We start from the raw sequence: 19,557 nt of genomic DNA on the forward strand, positions 1-19,557 counted from the left end.
CTTAGACCTTTTAGAGATTTAATTAGAACCTCATTTATGTGCTCTTCTTAGAAGTTGGGGGCAGGAGCCTTTAGGTTACTACGGTTAGGTATATTACAGAACGAAAATGGAAGAAGTAGATTCGCTATAGTGGCTGTTATTGAACGTACAACTATGTGAACATGAACACATGGTTCATTCTAAGACAATTAAGCTTGGTGAAAGCTTTTGTATATATCATTTGCGATTCCTCGGGGGAGAGCTCCAAAATTACCCCTATTGATAGTTCCTGACACTTAGCACCACTCATACCGTAAGCTACATTATCTAAAGACTTCTATCGCGAAGAGAATTATATCTGTCTTTGGTTGTAACTATTTTCTGCGTAATGTCATTATCTATGTAGGTATTTAACAGCTTTCGTTAAAGTGCTCTGTTTGGATGGTCTTGGAGCTGCCCAGGATCTCTACCCGAATGACCTGCCTTGTGGGCTCTTGGTAGACTAGCCTAAGCACAACGAGTACGTAAATTACATAGGGTCTATATGCGAGAATTTCCTGTCTTCTTATACCTATTTTGCTACTCTAACGCTGAATCTTGACTTCAGTCCTTTGGTGGCCTTCTCACTCCGTAGTTGAGGACCCTCCCTAGGCACCCAGTGTCTACAAGTTTCCATAAAAATTCTCACATATAATTCCACCCGTTACTGGCTTTTAATCTCTTCTATGAAGGCATGGACGTCCCTGGAACATTTGCTTATAATTCATGTGAAATTGGTGATGTATCCGGACCCTGTAGACTAGTCTTGGAGTGTCCCTGCTTAATCCACAAGGGCGTTAGTCGCCTGCTATATGTTATCTTGCTCTTGTGACCATGAAGGCCACGGGTTTTGCGACTGAAGTTCGATTCATAAAAATCTATATTCCTAAAATCCTTACTATTTTATATTGCTCTTTGGAGGTGAAGAGATTCGCACTACCACACTTCAGTGGGATAAAAGGGATGGGTAATTTTGACACATACACCTTATACCTACCTATGAACCATACCACTAATCACATTTCATGGATATGTATTAGGAAATTCTTAGAAAGAGGACTTAACTGATTAAAAAGGTAGTGATTGACCGTCAAGGGAATCAACCCCTGAGGCGGAGCTCACTAGAGAAGCTGGAGCTATGGTAACGGCATCAATTGTAAAGAACCACCGTACCAACCGTTACCCATTGTATTGGTCATGTCTTTAGGTACATCTTGTTAGGCGAGCAAATCACTAGAAATTCGACCACTCCTTCTGAGCGTTGACCAAGCCCAGCAATGAAGCTGACTGATACGCGAGATGCGCCATGACTGACTGGCCTTCAATCTATCCTTATCAATTCGTGTCTAACCACAAGCAAGGGAGATCACACAACCACGGCAATGCTGCTGAGAGAGTAGACTTAGTTGCATTGAAGAACTATAGAGGGCGTTCTGCCTTAGTAATGGAAGGAGACCATGAGATGTCCTACCTAATACTACTTCTCGTCAAATTCATATCCCGTAGTGATCATCACTATCACCGACTCATTTGAATCGCGAAAATTCCATGAACCTAATGTATCCAAACACGGCTTTCAATCGTGGCCAATCGCTGACCTAGAGTTTCGTACATTTCCGCACATCCGTCATACTTAATTATAATTATCCTTCGATAGAACCAACTAAGCTTTGCCAATACGGAGATCTAGAGCGCTTCCACTCAAGATTTGCTTCGTGGCAATATCCTCTATTGTCCTCCCGCAATTTTTAACACCATTAAGCCTTGGTCGATGGCGAGCTCCTATTCGCGGTTGAGCTTAGTGAGTCTCGAGACTCGTATTAGGCCGGTGTGCCATCGCTTCAATGCGGGCGTCGATCACCCGCGGCGAGTTTCAGATGTGGCTGAACAGAGATACCATTCCGTAGACACTAGTTTCGTCCCCAATCTCACATTCGACATCATCAGATAGGACCCTTGAAAGCTCCGTAAGCCCCGGGGTTCACCGGCTCCGGCTGCGGCGGCGCAGCTTCGTAATCGTATCGGGGCGGCAAATCGTGGTTATGCAACTCTGACGCCCCAGGCGTTCCGTCCAACTCCCCTCTGAGAGCCTCGCCGTGGATCTCGGTCGGGCAATCTTGGTTATGTAGCTCGTGGTATACAGTCGGCGTTTCCATTTCCCTCACCCCCGGCCCCTGCCATATCACATTCGCATGCGCAGGTGAAGGGCTCTTTGGCGGTACGGGCGGTGCCACGATCTCCGGTCCCTTTTCCGAGGAGCCGGCGGCTGCGGCTGTCGTCTTCTTCGACTGGTAGTGGCGCCACAGGAAGAAAGCGGCTAAGCCGGCGAGTATCACTGCGCCGGCTGCGACTCCGATGCTGAGACCTACTATCGCGCCTACGGACAAGTGAGAGCTGCTTGAAGAGGCCGCCGATGCTGACGCTGATGACGCGGAAGTGGCGGATGCGCTTGATGATGCTGCTGTTATTGTAGCAGGGGTCCCTAATAGTAGTGAGATTAGCGATATTCCCGACATAGTGGCGTCATACAGTCATGGCCTTCGTGTCAATCTCACCAATGGCCAATTTTCTAATTTACCAGGCCTTATTGCATTTATAACAACGAATGCGGGTGAAACGCACGCAAGGGAGATTTTGAGCTAGAAAATATAAACATACCTGAGTGGTTGCAGTCATACTGTACGTAGCAGTCTCTGTTGTTATGGGTATACACGAGTATCGAGTCCGTCTGCCAACACGTGAAATTCCCATAACCGTTGTCTCCGGTTCCCGCATAATCTCCCGCCTGGCCTTTCGGATTAAGTACAGCGACAAACTTGGTACCCGTATCGCTGAAATACCCTGTTGTCGTCTTGTTGGCCCAGTCCCAGTACTGTCCGGTAGTCACGGTTGAGATGTCATCCGGTGTGTCGTCTGGGTTGCCAGTGTAATATGTCACTTCTGATGATTTATCACTCGAATTCGATGGGTTGGTGCAATCTGTCAATATTACATCTGCGATGCGTTTTATGTTAATGCTGGCTCAGTCTGTAACAGTCTTAAAGTTATATGAATGGAAAAACGAGATCGTGGCGAAGGCTTTTGAGACTAGAATAGAGGTGGAGAAGCTAGAATCTTGCCGTCGCTGTTAGAGATGAAAAATAATGAAATTCCTTACTTTCGGCTGAACCCCGCGCCCATATTTGATGAGGTATGCTCCGTGCTATGCTCTGCGAAGCACAGGCGACGACTAGTATCGTGGGGAAGAGCATGTTGAATATGGGGTTTCCACCCTGAGAGCCCTGAGTTGTGTCTCAAGCAATGGTCGAGGCTCGTATCACTGGGGGTGGTGGATACAGTTCACTGATGTTTTGCCCCTTGACTATGTCGACGTGATGGTGTCATGCAGTATTCCCAAGAATCCCAAATTTCACTTGACGATCCAAGCAATGGGAATGAGAAGCAGACGATCCAAGATAGCATCGAGTGGCCTGCGTAGATGTCGAAAGAGAGAAAGAAAAGCAAAACATCTGAGGGCGTCTTCCAGGGGTGGTGAAATTGAAGCTGAGATTCAAGCAGACCAGGACCCATGGGTTGCCGTGGTGGGGGCTGCCGATCTCTTATATTAGGTAAGATCGGTAGGCTATAGAATTTCTAGAAAACTTCCATTTAAATATGATTCGCCGGGGAGCTATATGCCTTGTCAGCGCTAGTTGTCGTTGAGTCCTGATATGGCGAAGCTGGACTTTCAATCGAGCATGGATGAACAACCGAATGCTACATAACCTTGGGATAGGCCTTGTCACTTCAAGGGTTCAATGGTGCCCTATTCTTTTGGGACGATCTTGGCAAGCGGCGGGCCTTCCGCTTCCTCGCGATTTATTTCCTCAGACTATGGCACATATCGCCAGTTGATTCCGATGCATCGAGCCTTGGTAGTAGTTCAAGTTTTAAATGAAGTTGTCAACATCCCTCAGCAGTCAAGAACATAAGGAAAGCGTCTTCTGTACATCTTATATCCCGCTTATACTACCCGTCGACAGACATAGGTATGACTAAGTAATCTGACTTCATTCTAGTTAGAGGGGGCCGTTTGTGCGTGACTTGACGCGATCCTAGCATCGGGCGGACCGAGAAGTGCAACCAGCTCTACCAGGGTTAAACATCGATTTATGTATGTACGTCGCTCCCCAATAGACCCTGATCAGCGTTTAAGTTGCATTTATGTATACTACATGATAGGACAACTCACCTCTAGAGACTGGGTAACTTTCCAGACCTAACCGTTCATATGCTAAATTGCCGAGGTGCTTGAGATATAGTCACAGTCATATGATTGGGTTGCGTCTAAATTATTTGTTGTTCGCATCTAGGTAGATGATGCGATCCAGGGGCAGCCCTATGCTACAAACGAAGTCCTACCAACTTTTCGAAGAGGATACGGAGGTAGGTAGGTAGGTACCTAGGTAGGTACCTAGACTTGCTGTTTAGTTCCAATACGAATCTGGTAGGTGCTATAAATTTCTAAAATCGATAGGTGCAAGTAAGAAAACGGGTTGTAAGAGTCTTGAAATAGAGTGCTCGCAAGTAAATCCTGACTATCCTTCCCGAGTCTTCCAACAAGCCTTTCAAAATCCCAGCAGTTAGGATCTATTCCTCTTTTCTTTTTTTAAAATCCCCTCTTTATCTCCACAGCCCGAACCAAAACGCATCCGCCCGCACATGCCTGCCTCTTTAGGGCATGGATGGTCGGTGCACCATATCTCGAAAAGTTTTAGCTTGACTCAGGTCGTCATAAGGTAAGGAAATGTCCATTAATATTGAATAAAGGGAATTCTTTAGGACCGTCACGATTCCAAAACAAAAGTAGACTTAAGGATATGTAATTTCCGAGTTGACATTTAACCTCAAGTCCATTATAGTGTAAGGCGGTTTATTGAATCTAAAAGGGGTAATGATTAGATGTTATATTCTAGACGCGTTTTTTAACTATTTGTAATCATATCCCCAAATTAGGCTAATGAATATTTCTTAGGTACCTGGAGATCGAGGGCCTAATTCAAGAGACCTTGTTGGCAATTGCGGTATACGTCTTCAACGACACTAGAGCATCTTGAAACTCTTGTTCAATCACCTTCGCGTGTTCGGGAGATCGTGGTTTTATTGAGCAAGGGAATGGCAGTGGGCTTGAATTGAACCCATCCGAGAAAGCGAATCTGAGTATCGTTAATATTTGGCATTACCAACTCGACAGGAAAATAGGTACTCACATGTCGACGTCGATATCCTTCCCATTCGCATCTTTGACAGGCCCTACCTCGAAAGCCCAAAGTATACGTGCGATGTTAAGTTCGACAGACGCGGTTCCGAGATGCATTCCAGGGCAAATCCTTCTTCCCCAGCCAAACGCGCTGTGACCAAATGTGCCAGGGTACTCACGGTTCCCTGTGAAGCGCTCTGGTTGGAATCTGTCTGGATCTGGGAAATCCGATTCGTTCAAGTGAACTAAGCGCGAGGTTATTATTGTTGGCGGGACAAACAGCAATAGAGAATTTCCCGCACTTACTACTCCACAGAGGTGCGATAATAGTGCTTCCTTTAGGAATGAACATCCCCTTATACACATCGTCGGCTGTACTTGCATGCGGCGTGCCGCCTAGCACAGCGACCGGTCTCCAACGAAGCGTCTCAGCAGCTACTGCTTTGACATAAGGTAATTGAGGCATGTCATCGAAAGTGGGAAGTCTCCCGCTTCCTATTACCCTATCAAGTTCCTTTTGCGCCTTGGGGACGAACTGCGGGCCAAATTTAACACATGCCAATAGGAAACTAGCAAGTGTACCTGCCGACTACACATTAACTTAATAGGATATCCCCTGATATTTCAAATGAATATAGGAACTCACTGTCTCTACTCCTGCGCCGAAAGGGGATCCAGCGGCATAAGCGACCTCGAGATCGGGCATTCCTAGACTCTCCTGTTCCTCTAACAGGTGCTTGGCAAAGCAGGTAGGCAAAGCTCCCTTGGCCATTCTCTCCTTTACCTCGTCCATGAGTTCAGTGTACAGTTGAATGTCTTTTTGCCGCTGTTTAAGCACCTGGGCTTTCCATGGTGCAAAAATGCTGGGTACATATTTCAGTGCCGGATAGCGCTCGACTGCGTACTTCCCAGGGATACTACAAAGTACTAAGTCAGCATAGCATGCAATCGTGGATAGATTCCTTACTTGACTTGAGTGAGGCGATCCATCGATTCGCCGTTCCGTTGTACCACAATATCGGTATCCACGTCTTCAACTCTCCGTCCGTATGTGACAGTGACGATAACCGAAGCCGCATAACGTTCAAGGTGCTTTCGGAATCTTTCGGGGGTCCTGAGTAAATCATTCAAGAGGACCTTAGATTCTAAACTCTGGATCGGCCTATAAGTTTCGCTTTGACGTTGCATAAACCCGCTATGCAGCAGTTTTCGCCAACGTCTCCAAAAAGCCCCATATGGCGACATGAGTCCTCGCATCCCCCCGGATAGGAGCTCACCCCCCATAATGAAACGCGGCCTGGATGAATACTTGGCACCTCGTTTCTCAAGCAGATCCCATGCCGCTTGGGCGGAGCCCAATATGACTGTTGGTGTCGGTCCCATCTGAAGGTACACCACGTCCCCATATTCCTTATTCAACTCTCGAAACCATAGCCACGGCTTTCGAAGACCAGACTTTATGACCTTAGGGCCTGGCGGAAGTTTTGAACGATGCGCATATAGTTTCCACTCTTGTCGTAACTATTCCAAGCGCGTTAGATAATACACTAGGTAGATTTTCTTTAATATACTTACCCTCGGAAATATTAAACTGAAGTATGAGAGTGCTACAGCAAAGCCTATGCTAGCAAGAAGTTCGGCAAACATCTTGTCGTCTAATCCAGCTAACAGGCCACAAATTCAGCAGAGTAGGTACGGAAATTCCGAAACAGAAAATGCAAATTAATCAGCTACGGGGACACCCCTCGCAGAAATAGGGTCATGTGGAACTGGTATTCCTCTTGTCTACTATCCTATTCAAACTGCCGATCTTGTCGGGGAAATCCATGTGGATATCTCCCCCAAAATCGATGCCGATGTGTTTTGCGGAGTAGTGCACGTATGGTGATGGGTACTACTAACTCACTAACGCGGTCTTTATTCGGTTAGTAATCTGAAGGATCTGATAGGAGCGTGTTATTAGACACCGGACACTTCTTGTGCTTAATCAGCAAAGATGCAAATGCTGTGGTGGTTTACTCATTCGGAATCAGAGGAATTGTAGACCGTTTTGTCAACTTTGAATCTTCTCTATCCCAAACACGTCTCGTCTCATCGAAGAGTTAGTCAAGAGTCGCTAAGGTTGGAGCATCGTCTTATAGAGGCTGAAAGCTGAACAACTCGAAGTAATCGATTATATTTATACCCCGCCTTTGGATCGCTTGGCGGGCCCATCTCCCCATGGGGCGAACCAGGTATTCGGATATTGATCCCAGACTGCTACGATTGCTAGGTACACGACATCTTATCAAGCCCAGATGGCGATACTTCGAACAACATAAATCTTCGAATCAACGGAATGGTTATGCCTGCGTATTGTCTGGCACTTTCTGCGTATATAAATCCTACAATTGCTAGCCGCGAATTATAATATTTTACCACGTGAGCCGTCTTTGGCTTCGTCTTTCCTCGGCACTTAGATTGCAGCTAGGGGACTGAAGTGTTTCGGTAATCACCGCACCGAGCTTAGCTTTGGCATCTTTCTTGCTGTGCCTTATTATCATATGCAAGCTAATTACCTACCTAGGTAGGTATACTAATTATCGAACTAAGGGTAATGACGCTTAATGACTTCAATCGGACGGTTCTTAAAAGATACTGCCTTCAGATAGTTATTGCAACTCCAGGATACTTTATTCTATTAAGGCAATGAAAATACAACATGCTTTCTCTTTTCAAAAAGTAATATTATAAATTTGCTAAAAAATGATGGTGAGGTTACTTACATATAAGTTACAAACCTACCTTCTACCCAATTAGTAGGTAGAAGTACTTAAGGGGTCATATTAAAGAAGAGCCTAGGTGACGCTTACCTTATAAGTATCTAAATCGATGCATGGGCCTGAGATTCTTCAAAAACCTTCCTCTCGTCTTTATTAGGCTTGGCAGCTTCCCGTAGGTATAATATTGAACCAGGCTTGATCACCCATGGCCATTCCGGATACTGAATCTTGGCTCTGGGCCAACCCCGAGGGTACGGTCCCCAAATCCACAACTGGGGGTTCTTACCTCCTTCAACACCTCTTTCACCTTCTGGCATCATTCCGATCTCTAGGCCGTTGTCTCTAGAAATTAAGTATATATGACCATGTAAATTACACGTATTCGCTGATGATCCTATTCTCAAGGTAACATGACTGTCGTCAGGTCCTACGACCCGTTTATCTCCTGTCCAACGGATAGTGCTAGTATCGTGGACAGTGGACCTATATATCTGTTAGCTTAGTTTCATAACGATTTGTCATATTGGGGATACTTACGCAATCCAAGCATAACTTAAGCCAAACTCCTTCGTCTGGTTCCTAATAACTGCTTCAACCTCTTGGAGCATTCTTACGTTCTTGGTATGAGAAACGGGGACAAGCCAAATGACCTATAAATGGTTAGTAATAAAGATCATAGTATGTGTTTGATGGAGGTTTAACAGACTTTTGGATCCTCTATCGTTCCAGCCCCCTCTTTTCTGTCCGAATCTAGAATTCTACGCATGAAAACGGGATCATGTGGTGCTCCTGGACCAAGTCTCATACCTTTCGTCCAGATGATACCCTCTTTGGGTTTATCGGATCTAAATCTAGTACGTCTGCTAAGTGTACGAGAGGGCGTCTTAGACATTTTGGTGATATGTAATGGTAAAACGTTAGAATAGGAGCACGAAAAGTTGCATCATGGATTCCCGGTAGGGAGGCCTCTCATACAAAATATAGACACGACATAGTTGTAAAGTGTATCAACATGGAAAGTGAAGAGACTCAATGAAGCATTTAGCGTACATATTCTTTGACGTTACTATTTGTTTCGAAACAACTACGTGCAATTATCTGGTGGACCTAGTATACTTCCTAGTCAGATACCTAACTAATTATTAACAGACGTATCTCAATATCATAGAACCATACACTGTCGTAGGTAACTCTATGGTAGCTAGCTAGGCACCTATCTGTATCCCCTTAACTTCCACAAGTCTCCAGCTAAGAATTAGGAAGTAGTATTCATACAAGAACTTAGTTCTGGCCCGCCGGGAGCACCACTCTTAAGCTGGAAGTTGCTGGTACAACTGGCACAAAATATTATCATGTGCGGTTCATGCTCTATCATCCCGGGTCTGGTCTACCATGTCAGATACGAAGTTTTGTGCGTTCTAATAATCCCTGGCTGAAGACCTATGCCAATTAGGTGGATAGTGATGTTGTGAAAACGGTTTTATATTGAACCTTTTTAGTTATTTAGCCTAGAGAACAGTTTTCCCCTGATACCTACCTACGTACCTGAAATACAAAAAAATACGCCACTTACCACCAATAAACCCGTACTAATCTACACTTGAGATCCAAAACAACCAATCTGTTATACGATGTATCTAGCTACGTACCTAGGTAATCCCAAATCTTCCAGGATGAGAAATGAGGCTCAGAGTAAAAGACCTCCCGGTATTATGGGTTTAGATGCAATGCCAGTTGCTTTAGTGGTTCGCTTAACTCTTCTGGTTTGAGTTCCCAATTATCAATAACCTCGACATCGCTTCGTTGATCCATGACCCAAGTGATCATAGCGAACACTAAGGCAATGGAAATTATTATAAGCCGTTTCGCACATATACCCTTACAAGGTACAGAATTGGAGTGAATGGTGCTTGGTGGTTCTGCTCTTACCCAAGAATGTGAAAGGACTGCGCCGATTTTCATACGCTCATCTGGGTCATATTTCACCATATTCCGTAAAAGATTAGCTAGTTCTATAACCTCATTTCGGGGATATCGATAGGTTATGTTCTGGGACTTTTCGTCGTCATATGCGAAGCGTTCTTCTCCTAAGATGGCTTCAAATATGTCTGCATAACCGCTCTCTTCGATGAACTCACTCCTCTTAGCAGATCGACGACCTATCAATATTTCTCCATATTCGGGTATTGGTTTTGATGGATTTTGCTCATCTTCATCGCGCCCCTTCCCATACTTCTCTAGGTACTTCTTTTCGTATACTCTCCGATAAGGAAGAGGTAAGGGTCCTAGAATGAATTCTATCTCTTTGACTGTATCTATCACCCCCCATCCACCTGGTGGAAATAAGTGGGTACGTGTCCGAACTTCAAAAAGCGTACATGCCAATGACCATATATCGCTAGGAAGTCCTAGGGTCTGAGATCCTCGAAATAAAACTTCAGGAGAGGCGAATTCATTCGGGATGCCGGTTGATTTGGGAGGACTTTTGACGAAAAATGACTCACCGAAGTCAATAACTGCAACTGTCATAGTGCTTTTAGCCTTAAACCAATCCATATTCATGACTGCAGGTAAAACGGCGTACTCAGGAGCCCTAGGTGCCGGAGATTGGCCTGACATCGTCTCAATGTCAATACAGTTTGGTTCTCCCATCAAGTTTATCATTTGGTCCTCATCGAGCTCATCAATGCCTTCGACCTTCATAAGAATATTGTTTGGTCTGTAGTCGCCGTGGCAAATTCCGTGCCTGTGGAGAAAATCTAGAGCCTCGATGATCTGGCGGCATACGATCTTTGCGTCTATACCGGTTTGTTCTTTGTGATTGATTTGTAACAATCGCCAGATCGAGACCGTCGAGCCGAGAACTGGCATTACAAGACAACGATGGCGACCGTTTGGTCCCTCGATATAGAACTCTTCTAGAGGGACCACAATATGATTCTCTTCTAGCTCTTCCAAAGTGAAATTCTCTCGGAGATACTTCAATACCTTCTCTTCGCCAGTCCCAAATGATCGACTTGCAGCTATTATCTTAACTGCTCTCCATTTGTTCAAATTGAGATCGCGGCATAACCAAACAGTTCCAAAACCTCCACTGCCAAGTTTATGGATAACGAGAAATCTATTGTCAAGAATATCATCAAGCTGCACAGGATGATAGCCGCCTTTGTTGTACATCTGGAAGTTCTCGATGCCCTGCTCTTTCCATATGTAGTTGCAATCTTCGTATTGAATCATTTCTTCCGTAGAATCTACGCCATGTGTGTCGATCGGATTTTCCTGGCGGGTAACGCTTTCCGCGGCGGGCGAGGAGTCCTTCTCCATTTTGACAAATATTCGCGGAGTTTGGTTGGTGGTTGGTTATGGATTGGAATATCCTAAAAGGTTATTAATACCGAAAATATGTCGAGCTTTCAGGAAGTGGAGTGAAGCCTGGAACATATATTTGGTTATAAGACCTCTTCAAGACCTGAGAGACGGAAATCGAATGAGGTGCAAATAACTGCTTAAGTGCATTTCTTCTTTGTCGACAACACAATAAATGAAAAGAAACATACACAAGATAAAAGGAAACATGATATTAGAATAAAGAAGCTGTTTGGAAATGTGTTCTCAGTACTTTACCATACTTCTCCATAGGCTAACACCAAAGTCCTGGTCAGTATCATGCTATTTCCAAGGTTACTAGATGGTAGAGATCGCAATAATACCATCCATCCACGAACTAACTCCCTTCTTCTACCTAGGTATGCAAAATAACTTATAAGTTGCTGTAAGGCATATTGAATGCACAGTTGGTTGACGGTGTGGTGCCATTGACACCTGATTTAACTTGACGGCTTGGACGCTTATCCCTTTAGTTGGCATAAGACTATAGCTCCACGACGATTAGTAATTGTACTTCCATCAACCCCTGAGCTCTACTGATACCCCCAAAATCCTACTTCTAGTTGGTTAGACGCCTCTGAAGATCGCTGTGAGAGCCTTAACGCTTACAGGCTCAAGAGGCCTGCGCTATCGCCGATGTACAGTTACCGGCTTTATGGAGACTGAAGTCTTATGCCAACTAAAGGGATATAGGTGTTAGATATGTAATCAAGACTTCCATATGTTCACCGGGCCATTGAATCCCCGTTAGCTGTGCTGTGCTGTGCCTTGCTGTGCCGGGGTTATGCAGAAGAGTTAGCCGGATATGTTATCGCCGATGCAAGGTTTATAAAATGAATTTGATGGTCCTTTCTCTTTACCCTAAGATAATATTTACTACTATCTCTCTGAAAATACTCTAGCTATTGCATCGTCGTAAAAATGGGACTATACACGAAGCTTCCAGATGAGATCCAGGAGGTGGACATTATTCTTGTAGGGGGTAAGAGATCCACTCTCTGTTACAAACGTCTGGAGCATAGAATTAATCGTTTTTTTGAAGGCGGATGCACTAGCTGCATAATCGCTAGCAGACTCTCGGATGCCGACCCAACCCTCTCCATCTTAGTCATCGAAAGCGGCCAGAACAACTACGGGTTGCCAGAGGTCGTCCATCCGGGCTTCTGGTTTGGCCATCTAATCCCGGGTAACAAGCATACCACATTTTTCCAGGGACCGAAGTCCAAGCATATAGCTGGTCGCCAGGCCTCTCTTCCAACTGGCCATGTTCTCGGCGGAGGGTCATCTATCAATATGGCATTATATAGCCGTGCGCAGCGATCCGACTACAACTCATGGGGTATCCCGGGATGGTCGGCCGATGATTTGCTGCCGTACATGAAAAAGGTACCTATTTCTACGACACATATCCGGGAAACTCTCTGAGCCAGCTGACTTGCTTTAAGTTCGAGACATACCGTGGTCCAGGCCCGAGAGATCGGCACGGATACGACGGCCCTATAGAGGTATCCGGTACCAGGTTTAGGAGCTCTAGACTCGAAAATGATTTCATCAATGCTCTTGGCGAGTTGGGGTGGCCTGAGATTGAGGATATAAACACTCTTGACCATGTCAACGGAGTAATGAGGGCCTTACGCTATGTTAACCCCGACGGTCGGCGACAAGACACAGCCCATAAGTATCTACATCCAAGACTCCAGGATGGTAGCCACCCGAACCTACACGTACTTGTCGAATCTCAGGTCGAGCGTGTCCTATTCGATGACCGGAAGGCGACTGGGGTAGCTTACAGGCCTAATCCCACTTTCCAGCCTCCTGAAGATCCATCACAAGATAACATGCGAGTACTCAAAGCGCGGAAGTTGGTTATTCTTTCTGCTGGTCCCTTCGGGACTCCTATGGTACTAGAGAGATCTGGAGTAGGAGACCCGCAGATTTTGGAGCGTGCTGGAGTACCAATCGTAGCCAGCGTTCCTGGAGTTGGCCATGACTATGAAGATCATTTTTCAATGATGTACGGATACGAGTCGACTCTCAGGCCCGAGGAAACCTTGGAGGGGATAATCTCCGGTCGCCTCAATGCTGAAGAACTGATCAGAGATGATGCGAAGGTTTTAGGCTGGAATTCAGTTGATTGTCAAGCTAAGCTTCGGCCAACAGATGCTGACGTCGCGAGTCTTGGCCCTGAATATCAAGAGACTTGGGATAGGGAATTCAGAAACTTCCCAGACAAACCACTGATGATGATGTCTCCGGTAGCAGGGTAAGAGGAAAGTTGCCTTCAAGACTTGAGTTGATCACCGAACTAATCACGATCAGGTTTCCTGTCGATCCAACGAGTGACCCACCCAAACAAATATGTACCCTTGTCACTTTCATTCTGTACCCCTTTTCACGTGGTCATCTCCATATCTCAGGTCCCAAAATTGACGATGCTCCGGACTTTGATCCCGGTGCCCTTTCAGACCCTCAGGCTTTCGATCTGAAGAGCCATATCTGGATGTACAAGAAGCATCGAGAAATCGCGCACCGCATGAGTATCACTGGCGACGAGTTGACTGGTATGCACCCTGTCTTCCCCGCAAACTCCAAAGCCAGTAAAAGCGCCACGGGGAAGTTCGAGTATACGGCAGAGGATGAGAAAATCATTGAAGACTGGATACGAGGGCATTTGGATTCTACCTGGCACCCAATTGGAACTTGTAAGATGGCGCCACGGGAGAAGCTTGGTGTTGTGGACCCGGCATTAAATGTTTACGGCGTTCAGGGGCTCAAGATCGCTGATATGAGTATCCCCACTGCTAACATTGGCGCAAACCTGGCCAACACGGCCATGACCATTGGTGAAAAGGCGGCGGATATCTTCATCAAGGAATTGGGTATTGGCAAGTAGAATGAGTATCTATCTACCCCTAGCTATCTAGCTAGTAGGCAGGCAGTGAGTATAGGTTACACCTATTCAAATATTAAGTACGGTGATTGAATTATTAAAAAGGCAAACTCCATCGGCATAAGATTAAAAGATAATTAAGTAAAGTATGAGACACCAGGTTTCCAACAACTGGAAATTCGGGCATCCTTAATGACGGATTGTATTATTCTACGCCAACGCTATATAGCATGTAAAAATCTTTTATAATAGTCTATACCGAATAAGATCTTTTCGAGAAGGAATCTCTTTGACTACGTAATATTGGAATATTAGCTGGCTGGAAGCCTAGGTACTACAAAGGGCTGATATCACGGCCTAGCTATCTACATTCTACGTAATATTTGAGACGAATATGTAAGGGGCCAAAGGCCCCAAAGGGCTTTAGGGAAAGGTCAGGCGTGTATAGTTATTCCATTACTACATGCACACGAGCCTACAGCGAGCTTTTAGCTTCCCTTACTCACTCTGTAACACAGTTTTCAAGGATGGATTACACCCCTAATACCTACACCCTGTGTCTCGGGGGTATATGTACCTACTACCTACCTAGGTATCTATGGATCTCTACCCGCTCCCAGTATCTTAAAGTTTCAATTCAAGTATAGCACTCACAATCTGCGCCTGTCTCAGCAGTTAAGATTTTTATATACCTACCTATCTTATCTCTAGGCCCCTAACTATATCCTTCTATATAGGATATTCTAATTGTCTAAGACATATTATGAGAGATACTATAGATTATGATTTAATTTGGGAGAAAATACGAGAATAGTTTCCTTTTCCATCCATTATACAACTCCCGAATGAAGCTACATATTGCTATAACAGCTGGCTTAACGGATAGTGTATAATCTCGTGCAAAGTTTTCATAATATAAACCCAATGAACATTTAGTTTCTAATTTCTTAATAGTATTGAGTGTACCTATTCACCTATAGAATAACATATTTGATTCCTGACCTATACCTCAAGGGTTACGGGTTGGTATGTGAAACTATATCGTCATAGAAATGTGTAAAGGAAGTAAGTCACTTAACAGGTTAGAAAACTTCTATACTTCGTCCTTATTTCCTCGTCAAATTCCCGCAACATCTTTCTGATTTAACGTAGTAATCTAGTATAAGCCATTGTTTCTCTCCTAACTGATCAACCAAATTCTATAGCATGACTTCTATAGCCTCAGCTTCTATAGAAGCCGAAATTCCGAACGTAACGATGATGATATATGAGTCTAACCAGGTTCAGGAATATTCAACTTGGCATATGTCGCCATGTGGTCAACTAGTGCCTATCAGGGTTGATTATGTGAAGGTTGCAAATACCAACTACCGATTACTAACTAACTTTATAGTCAAAGTCAACGTAGCCTATGACCTAGCTCTCATGACTGGTAGGACTTTCAATACTTTCAATATATTTCAATACAATAAGCAAAGGGGTGACATTTCTCAGCAAGGGCGCCGCCAATAGCCGTTTGCGGATTTTGCGAGACATGGTGAAGAGCCGAGGTACCCGCCGAAAAACTAGGGAATAGAAATTTGAGACGCCGACCTGAAGAAATTTGGGGTAGGAGAAAGGCGAAACTATAAGCAACTATTCGCATCTAAATGCCTCCAAGCAAGCTGACTAGCCTTGTCGGGACTTTGCGGGATACCTACCCCAACGCGGGGATGCCACGCGACTCTGCAGGCTTTCCTCATGACCTATGGCAGGACGGCATCAGGACCCCTAGAAGGATTACTTCGCCGCAAATACATGATGCATGTCATCTTCAAGCCCAACTTCGAAAAGGCAAGCTGTAGCCGAGTTTCGAAGAGCACGACAGACTGCAGCTTATACCGTAGACTCATATGCGGGGTTCTAGATCATGGGTTCTTATGAAGCCTGCCCTCGACAGTTTGCACTTTCTCGGGGACCAGCAAGGGGCCAACGAACGCAAAGGAGACCCGGCCTTGCCGGCATTAATGTTGTCGCGAGTGTAGCACAACGTAGATGCAGTGCGAGGCTTCCAAGGCTTATGGATGTCGGATGATATTTAAACTATCGCCTGCTAGGTGACGGGCCGTGTACCTTGCCGCTGCCATTGTCGTTTGTTTATTTTGCCCGATTTTCGTTATTTGCCCCGAACTCCGCGTATGTCGTAAGTGCCGCGACGAGACCCAGGTTGCCGGGTCGCGTGCGCAAAATTGGACATATGTGAGATTGAGAGGCCGATCTTCGTTCCTGTTCCCCTTGGACCCCTCCGCGACGTTCGCAGTGGGCCCCAAATGGACCCAAATCCGCAGTACCGCCTGCATCGGCACTTCGCCCCTGATGGGCTAAAATAAGAATTTCTGCGAATTTCAAGTGGTTAAATTATATCCCAGCGCTACAGCTGTTCCACAATTGCCCGTAAGCCACCCAGGCCGCCCGGGCTTTTCCCCTTTTTTACTCTTCTGCCCCCGCTACTATATGCTGTGTTACAAATACTCGATCCCACGTTCTGCTTTCCCGTCTAACGTCAGCAACGCGCCAGCGCCACAAACACTCCGTTCCGCCAGCCTACAGGGCTTAACGTATTTCGTAGGAATATCAACTAGATACCCGAGCATTCCAACGGCGTAGATCAGCGTAGATAATTAACTGATCTAACACCATTCGACGCGATCTGAGCTCGGAAGGCCACTTTTTTTACGTCCGATGTCTCGGATCCTTAAATATCCTAACTCCTTCATTGGCAGAAATTCACCTAGGTAACAATATAAAATCTAGCATAGAAGTTCCAGAACAGCACCTTGTCCGACCTAGGAAGTTGTTAATGAAAATCATCAGACCAAATGGAAAGAATGTTTGAGAGACATGTTCCAACCAGCATCAAGATTTGATCTAGGAGAAACCAGTTTAGCAAGTTTAGCAACACTGCTCGATGTGACGTGACCTGTAGCCCTGGGGGAGAAGTTGGTCACCGCTCATTACATACCTACATAGGTCCTAGTTGTTGGCCGGTCACCAGGTGGCAGCCTAACCCCAACCCATCCTGCCCCCCGTCGTCTCTTACATCCGCTGCGCTGAGGCACAACTAAGCTGCTTGGCATCCCTTGCTGCACGGGATAGCCAATGAGACATTTCGAGGGTATTCGTGGCATCGGATTATACGATACCTCAGAGCTGGCGTGACTCCCCACGAGGCTCTGCACGTCAGTCATGCTTTGGGTCGCGAAATTCGTCGATACCCCTTACCAGAGGTATGGGTACCGCACTGACATGTGCTGTCGTGGACCACGAGGCACAGCGTCTCTAACGGTGATGCGTAAGAGGCTACGTTGTAGTCTAATAGTTAGGTAACTAGTAGGTATAGTTATATAACGATCTACTAAGGGCTGTGTTCGCACAGAAGTGCTATATAAGACGCCCCCGAATTCCAGTGTTTCTCATGTTTTCCTCCTTACCCAAGAATTCTCCTTCGAAGAAAGCTAGAACGGGGCTTACTCCTTAAGTAAGGGGTATCTACCTACACAACTTCTACACAATGTCTCAACGAACATCTAACATGTCCTTCCTATACATGTTGCTTAGCTATCTGAGCCTCGTCTCTTTTGTCTCGACAAGTCCCATCCCCGTTCAAAGAGATGGCTTGAGCACTCGGGACACGACGACGACGTTCTCAGAAATCGGCGCCAGCTTCACCCTCGCCTCTACGGAGAGCACCGTCAACAGCGCGGGAACATACCCTCGCCTTGCCAGACTCTCCGATGGAGGGATTCTCTCGATAACAACCGTCTACAGCGGGAGCACCCGCACCCTGACCATCGCCCGGAGCGACGACAACGGCGCGACATTCAGCCAGATCGGCAGCGTAGCCCAAAGCACGGGCGACTTGGACAACGGCTTCCTACTGCAGCTCCCCTCAGGCACCGTGCTAGCCGCGTTCCGGAACCACGACCTGGACGCCAACGGCGTGGCAACATACTACCGGATCACGGTATGCAGCAGCACCGACGGCGGGGTAACCTGGACCTTCCTCTCGCAAGCAGCCGAGAACCCGGCGGACGGGTACAACGGGCTCTGGGAGCCGTTCATGCGAATCGCCAACGACGGCACGATCCAGCTAACCTACTCGGGGGAGCTAAGCGCGACGAACCAGGAGACCTTCCGCGTGACCTCGTCAGACGGCGGCGCGACGTGGACAACGCCCGTGAACCTGCAGCTGCACGGCTCGCAGCAGCTGCGGGACGGGATGCAAGGGATCGTGTCCACGACGGACGCGGCGACGGGCGAGGCGGCGCTGGTCATGGTGTTCGAGATCAACGACAACACGCACGTGTACCTGGGGACGGTGACCTCGTACGATGACGGCTTGACGTGGGGGTCGCGCGCGACGATCTTCCGGCCCGCGGACCACAACGCGGGGGCGCCGCAGATCGCGGCGGTAGGCGCGAACCTGGCCGTCGCGTTCATGACGGACGAGGACAGGGCCGTGAGCGACATCGCCTGGCCCGCCAACGCCGACGTCAAGATGATCTTCTCCGCGCAGCTGAGAAACGGCCAGCTGACGTGGACCACGCAGACCCTCGAGCTGTCCGTCGACAGCTCGTACTGGCCCGGCGCCTTCCAGCGCGACGACAATGACGTTATCGCCGTGTACGAGCGTGGGGGCGTGCCTTACGGGAGGGTCATCTCGGCCGCATAGCACAGCTTTTCTTTTTTTTTTTCTTAGTTCCTGAGAGAGAGAGGGAAGGAGGAGGCGGTGACGCGTTCGCAAAGCACAAAAAAAGAATTTGCGCGTGGCTACCTACCTAGGGATGCATGAATGCATGCGCTGTTAGGGCTGAGGAGTTGTCGGGGAGTTCATTGGTGGGGAATTGCGACTATGGACTTGTGATATCCCCTGGTATGGGTTACGCGCGTTAACCATATAACCATATATCAGATGATGTTAATGAGTTGCGGTTATTTTGTATATACTTCTGCTTCGACATGTTTTTTTTTACTAGGATAGGGGGTTGGGTTAGTCTGGCCTAACATGAACATATTTCCTCCCTTAACTGCTTGTGTTTGCCAGGACGAAAGTCGTATTAGTCCGGGGTAGAAGAACCGTTGAGTGAACCGTCATTTCGTGATTCAAACGAGTGTGGTTGTAAATTTCGAGGCCTGGTATCGGGATGAGTGCCGGTGCCCAACTTCACCGATCCTGGGCGTAAGTTCTTCGGCACTGCCCAGTTGACGTGTCTAGGCCCGCA

The 19,557-nt window shown here is 46.6% G+C and overlaps 6 protein-coding genes across 6 annotated transcripts; 2 read left to right on the forward strand and 4 right to left on the reverse strand.

The window, feature by feature from the left end:
• Positions 1-1,406: 1,406 nt before the first annotated feature.
• On the reverse strand, positions 1,407-3,608 carry F4807DRAFT_406273 (uncharacterized protein). The gene is made up of 3 exons (XM_047996278.1): positions 3,176-3,608; positions 2,677-3,012; positions 1,407-2,500 (listed from the first exon to the last, which is right to left on the reverse strand). The coding sequence occupies exons 1-3, from the start codon at positions 3,267-3,269 to the stop codon at positions 1,962-1,964; spliced, it is 969 nt and encodes a 322-aa protein (XP_047859712.1). The 5' UTR covers positions 3,270-3,608; the 3' UTR covers positions 1,407-1,961.
• Positions 3,609-4,776: 1,168 nt separating this feature from the next.
• On the reverse strand, positions 4,777-7,391 carry F4807DRAFT_406287 (cytochrome P450). The gene is made up of 7 exons (XM_047996279.1): positions 6,833-7,391; positions 6,225-6,778; positions 5,904-6,174; positions 5,564-5,846; positions 5,268-5,502; positions 5,036-5,213; positions 4,777-4,923 (listed from the first exon to the last, which is right to left on the reverse strand). Exons 1-6 carry the CDS (start codon positions 6,902-6,904, stop codon positions 5,057-5,059), a joined length of 1,572 nt encoding a protein of 523 aa, XP_047859713.1. The 5' UTR covers positions 6,905-7,391; the 3' UTR covers positions 4,777-4,923; positions 5,036-5,056.
• A 729-nt stretch (positions 7,392-8,120) lies between these two features.
• F4807DRAFT_455644 (uncharacterized protein) lies at positions 8,121-8,911 on the reverse strand (the record flags this gene model as incomplete). The annotated part of the gene is made up of 3 exons (XM_048000759.1): positions 8,121-8,502; positions 8,557-8,669; positions 8,726-8,911. 3 exons carry the CDS (start codon positions 8,909-8,911, stop codon positions 8,121-8,123), a joined length of 681 nt encoding a protein of 226 aa, XP_047859714.1.
• An 818-nt stretch (positions 8,912-9,729) lies between these two features.
• Positions 9,730-11,343, reverse strand: F4807DRAFT_449425 (kinase-like protein; the record flags this gene model as incomplete). Its single annotated transcript, XM_048000023.1, has 3 exons — positions 9,730-9,854; positions 9,903-11,214; positions 11,275-11,343. The coding sequence occupies 3 exons, from the start codon at positions 11,341-11,343 to the stop codon at positions 9,730-9,732; spliced, it is 1,506 nt and encodes a 501-aa protein (XP_047859715.1).
• A 1,151-nt stretch (positions 11,344-12,494) lies between these two features.
• On the forward strand, positions 12,495-14,444 carry F4807DRAFT_406291 (putative alcohol oxidase). Its single transcript, XM_047996280.1, has 3 exons — positions 12,495-12,792; positions 12,852-13,669; positions 13,726-14,444. The coding sequence occupies exons 1-3, from the start codon at positions 12,700-12,702 to the stop codon at positions 14,297-14,299; spliced, it is 1,485 nt and encodes a 494-aa protein (XP_047859716.1). The 5' UTR covers positions 12,495-12,699; the 3' UTR covers positions 14,300-14,444.
• A 3,214-nt stretch (positions 14,445-17,658) lies between these two features.
• F4807DRAFT_406296 (glycoside hydrolase family 93 protein) lies at positions 17,659-19,545 on the forward strand. The gene has a single exon (XM_047996281.1). It carries the CDS (start codon positions 17,847-17,849, stop codon positions 19,005-19,007), a length of 1,161 nt encoding a protein of 386 aa, XP_047859717.1. The 5' UTR covers positions 17,659-17,846; the 3' UTR covers positions 19,008-19,545.
• Positions 19,546-19,557: the final 12 nt, after the last annotated feature.

Source organism: Annulohypoxylon truncatum (genome assembly GCF_022578515.1).
Source record: "Annulohypoxylon truncatum strain CBS 140777 unplaced genomic scaffold F4807scaffold_1, whole genome shotgun sequence".
NCBI lineage: Eukaryota > Fungi > Ascomycota > Sordariomycetes > Xylariales > Hypoxylaceae > Annulohypoxylon > Annulohypoxylon truncatum.

Bases quoted from the DNA above. Each gene is read 5' to 3' on its own strand.
- F4807DRAFT_406296 (XM_047996281.1), top strand. From the start codon at position 17,847: ATGTCTCAACGAACATCTAACATGTCCTTCCTATACATGTTGCTTAGC.
- F4807DRAFT_406287 (XM_047996279.1), bottom strand. From the start codon at position 6,904: ATGTTTGCCGAACTTCTTGCTAGCATAGGCTTTGCTGTAGCACTCTCA. The intron at 6,175-6,224 runs GTAAGGAATCTA...AGTACTTTGTAG, and splicing joins GATCGCCTCACTCAAGTCAA to TATCCCTGGGAAGTACGCAG. The intron at 5,214-5,267 runs GTGAGTACCTAT...AACGATACTCAG, and splicing joins AAGGATATCGACGTCGACAT to ATTCGCTTTCTCGGATGGGT.
- F4807DRAFT_406273 (XM_047996278.1), bottom strand. From the start codon at position 3,269: ATGCTCTTCCCCACGATACTAGTCGTCGCCTGTGCTTCGCAGAGCATA. The intron at 3,013-3,175 runs GTAAGGAATTTC...AACGCATCGCAG, and splicing joins GGCGCGGGGTTCAGCCGAAA to ATGTAATATTGACAGATTGC. The intron at 2,501-2,676 runs GTATGTTTATAT...CACTACTATTAG, and splicing joins GTATGACTGCAACCACTCAG to GGACCCCTGCTACAATAACA.
- F4807DRAFT_406291 (XM_047996280.1), top strand. From the start codon at position 12,700: ATGGCATTATATAGCCGTGCGCAGCGATCCGACTACAACTCATGGGGT. The intron at 12,793-12,851 runs GTACCTATTTCT...ACTTGCTTTAAG, and splicing joins TGCTGCCGTACATGAAAAAG to TTCGAGACATACCGTGGTCC. The intron at 13,670-13,725 runs GTAAGAGGAAAG...AATCACGATCAG, and splicing joins ATGATGTCTCCGGTAGCAGG to GTTTCCTGTCGATCCAACGA.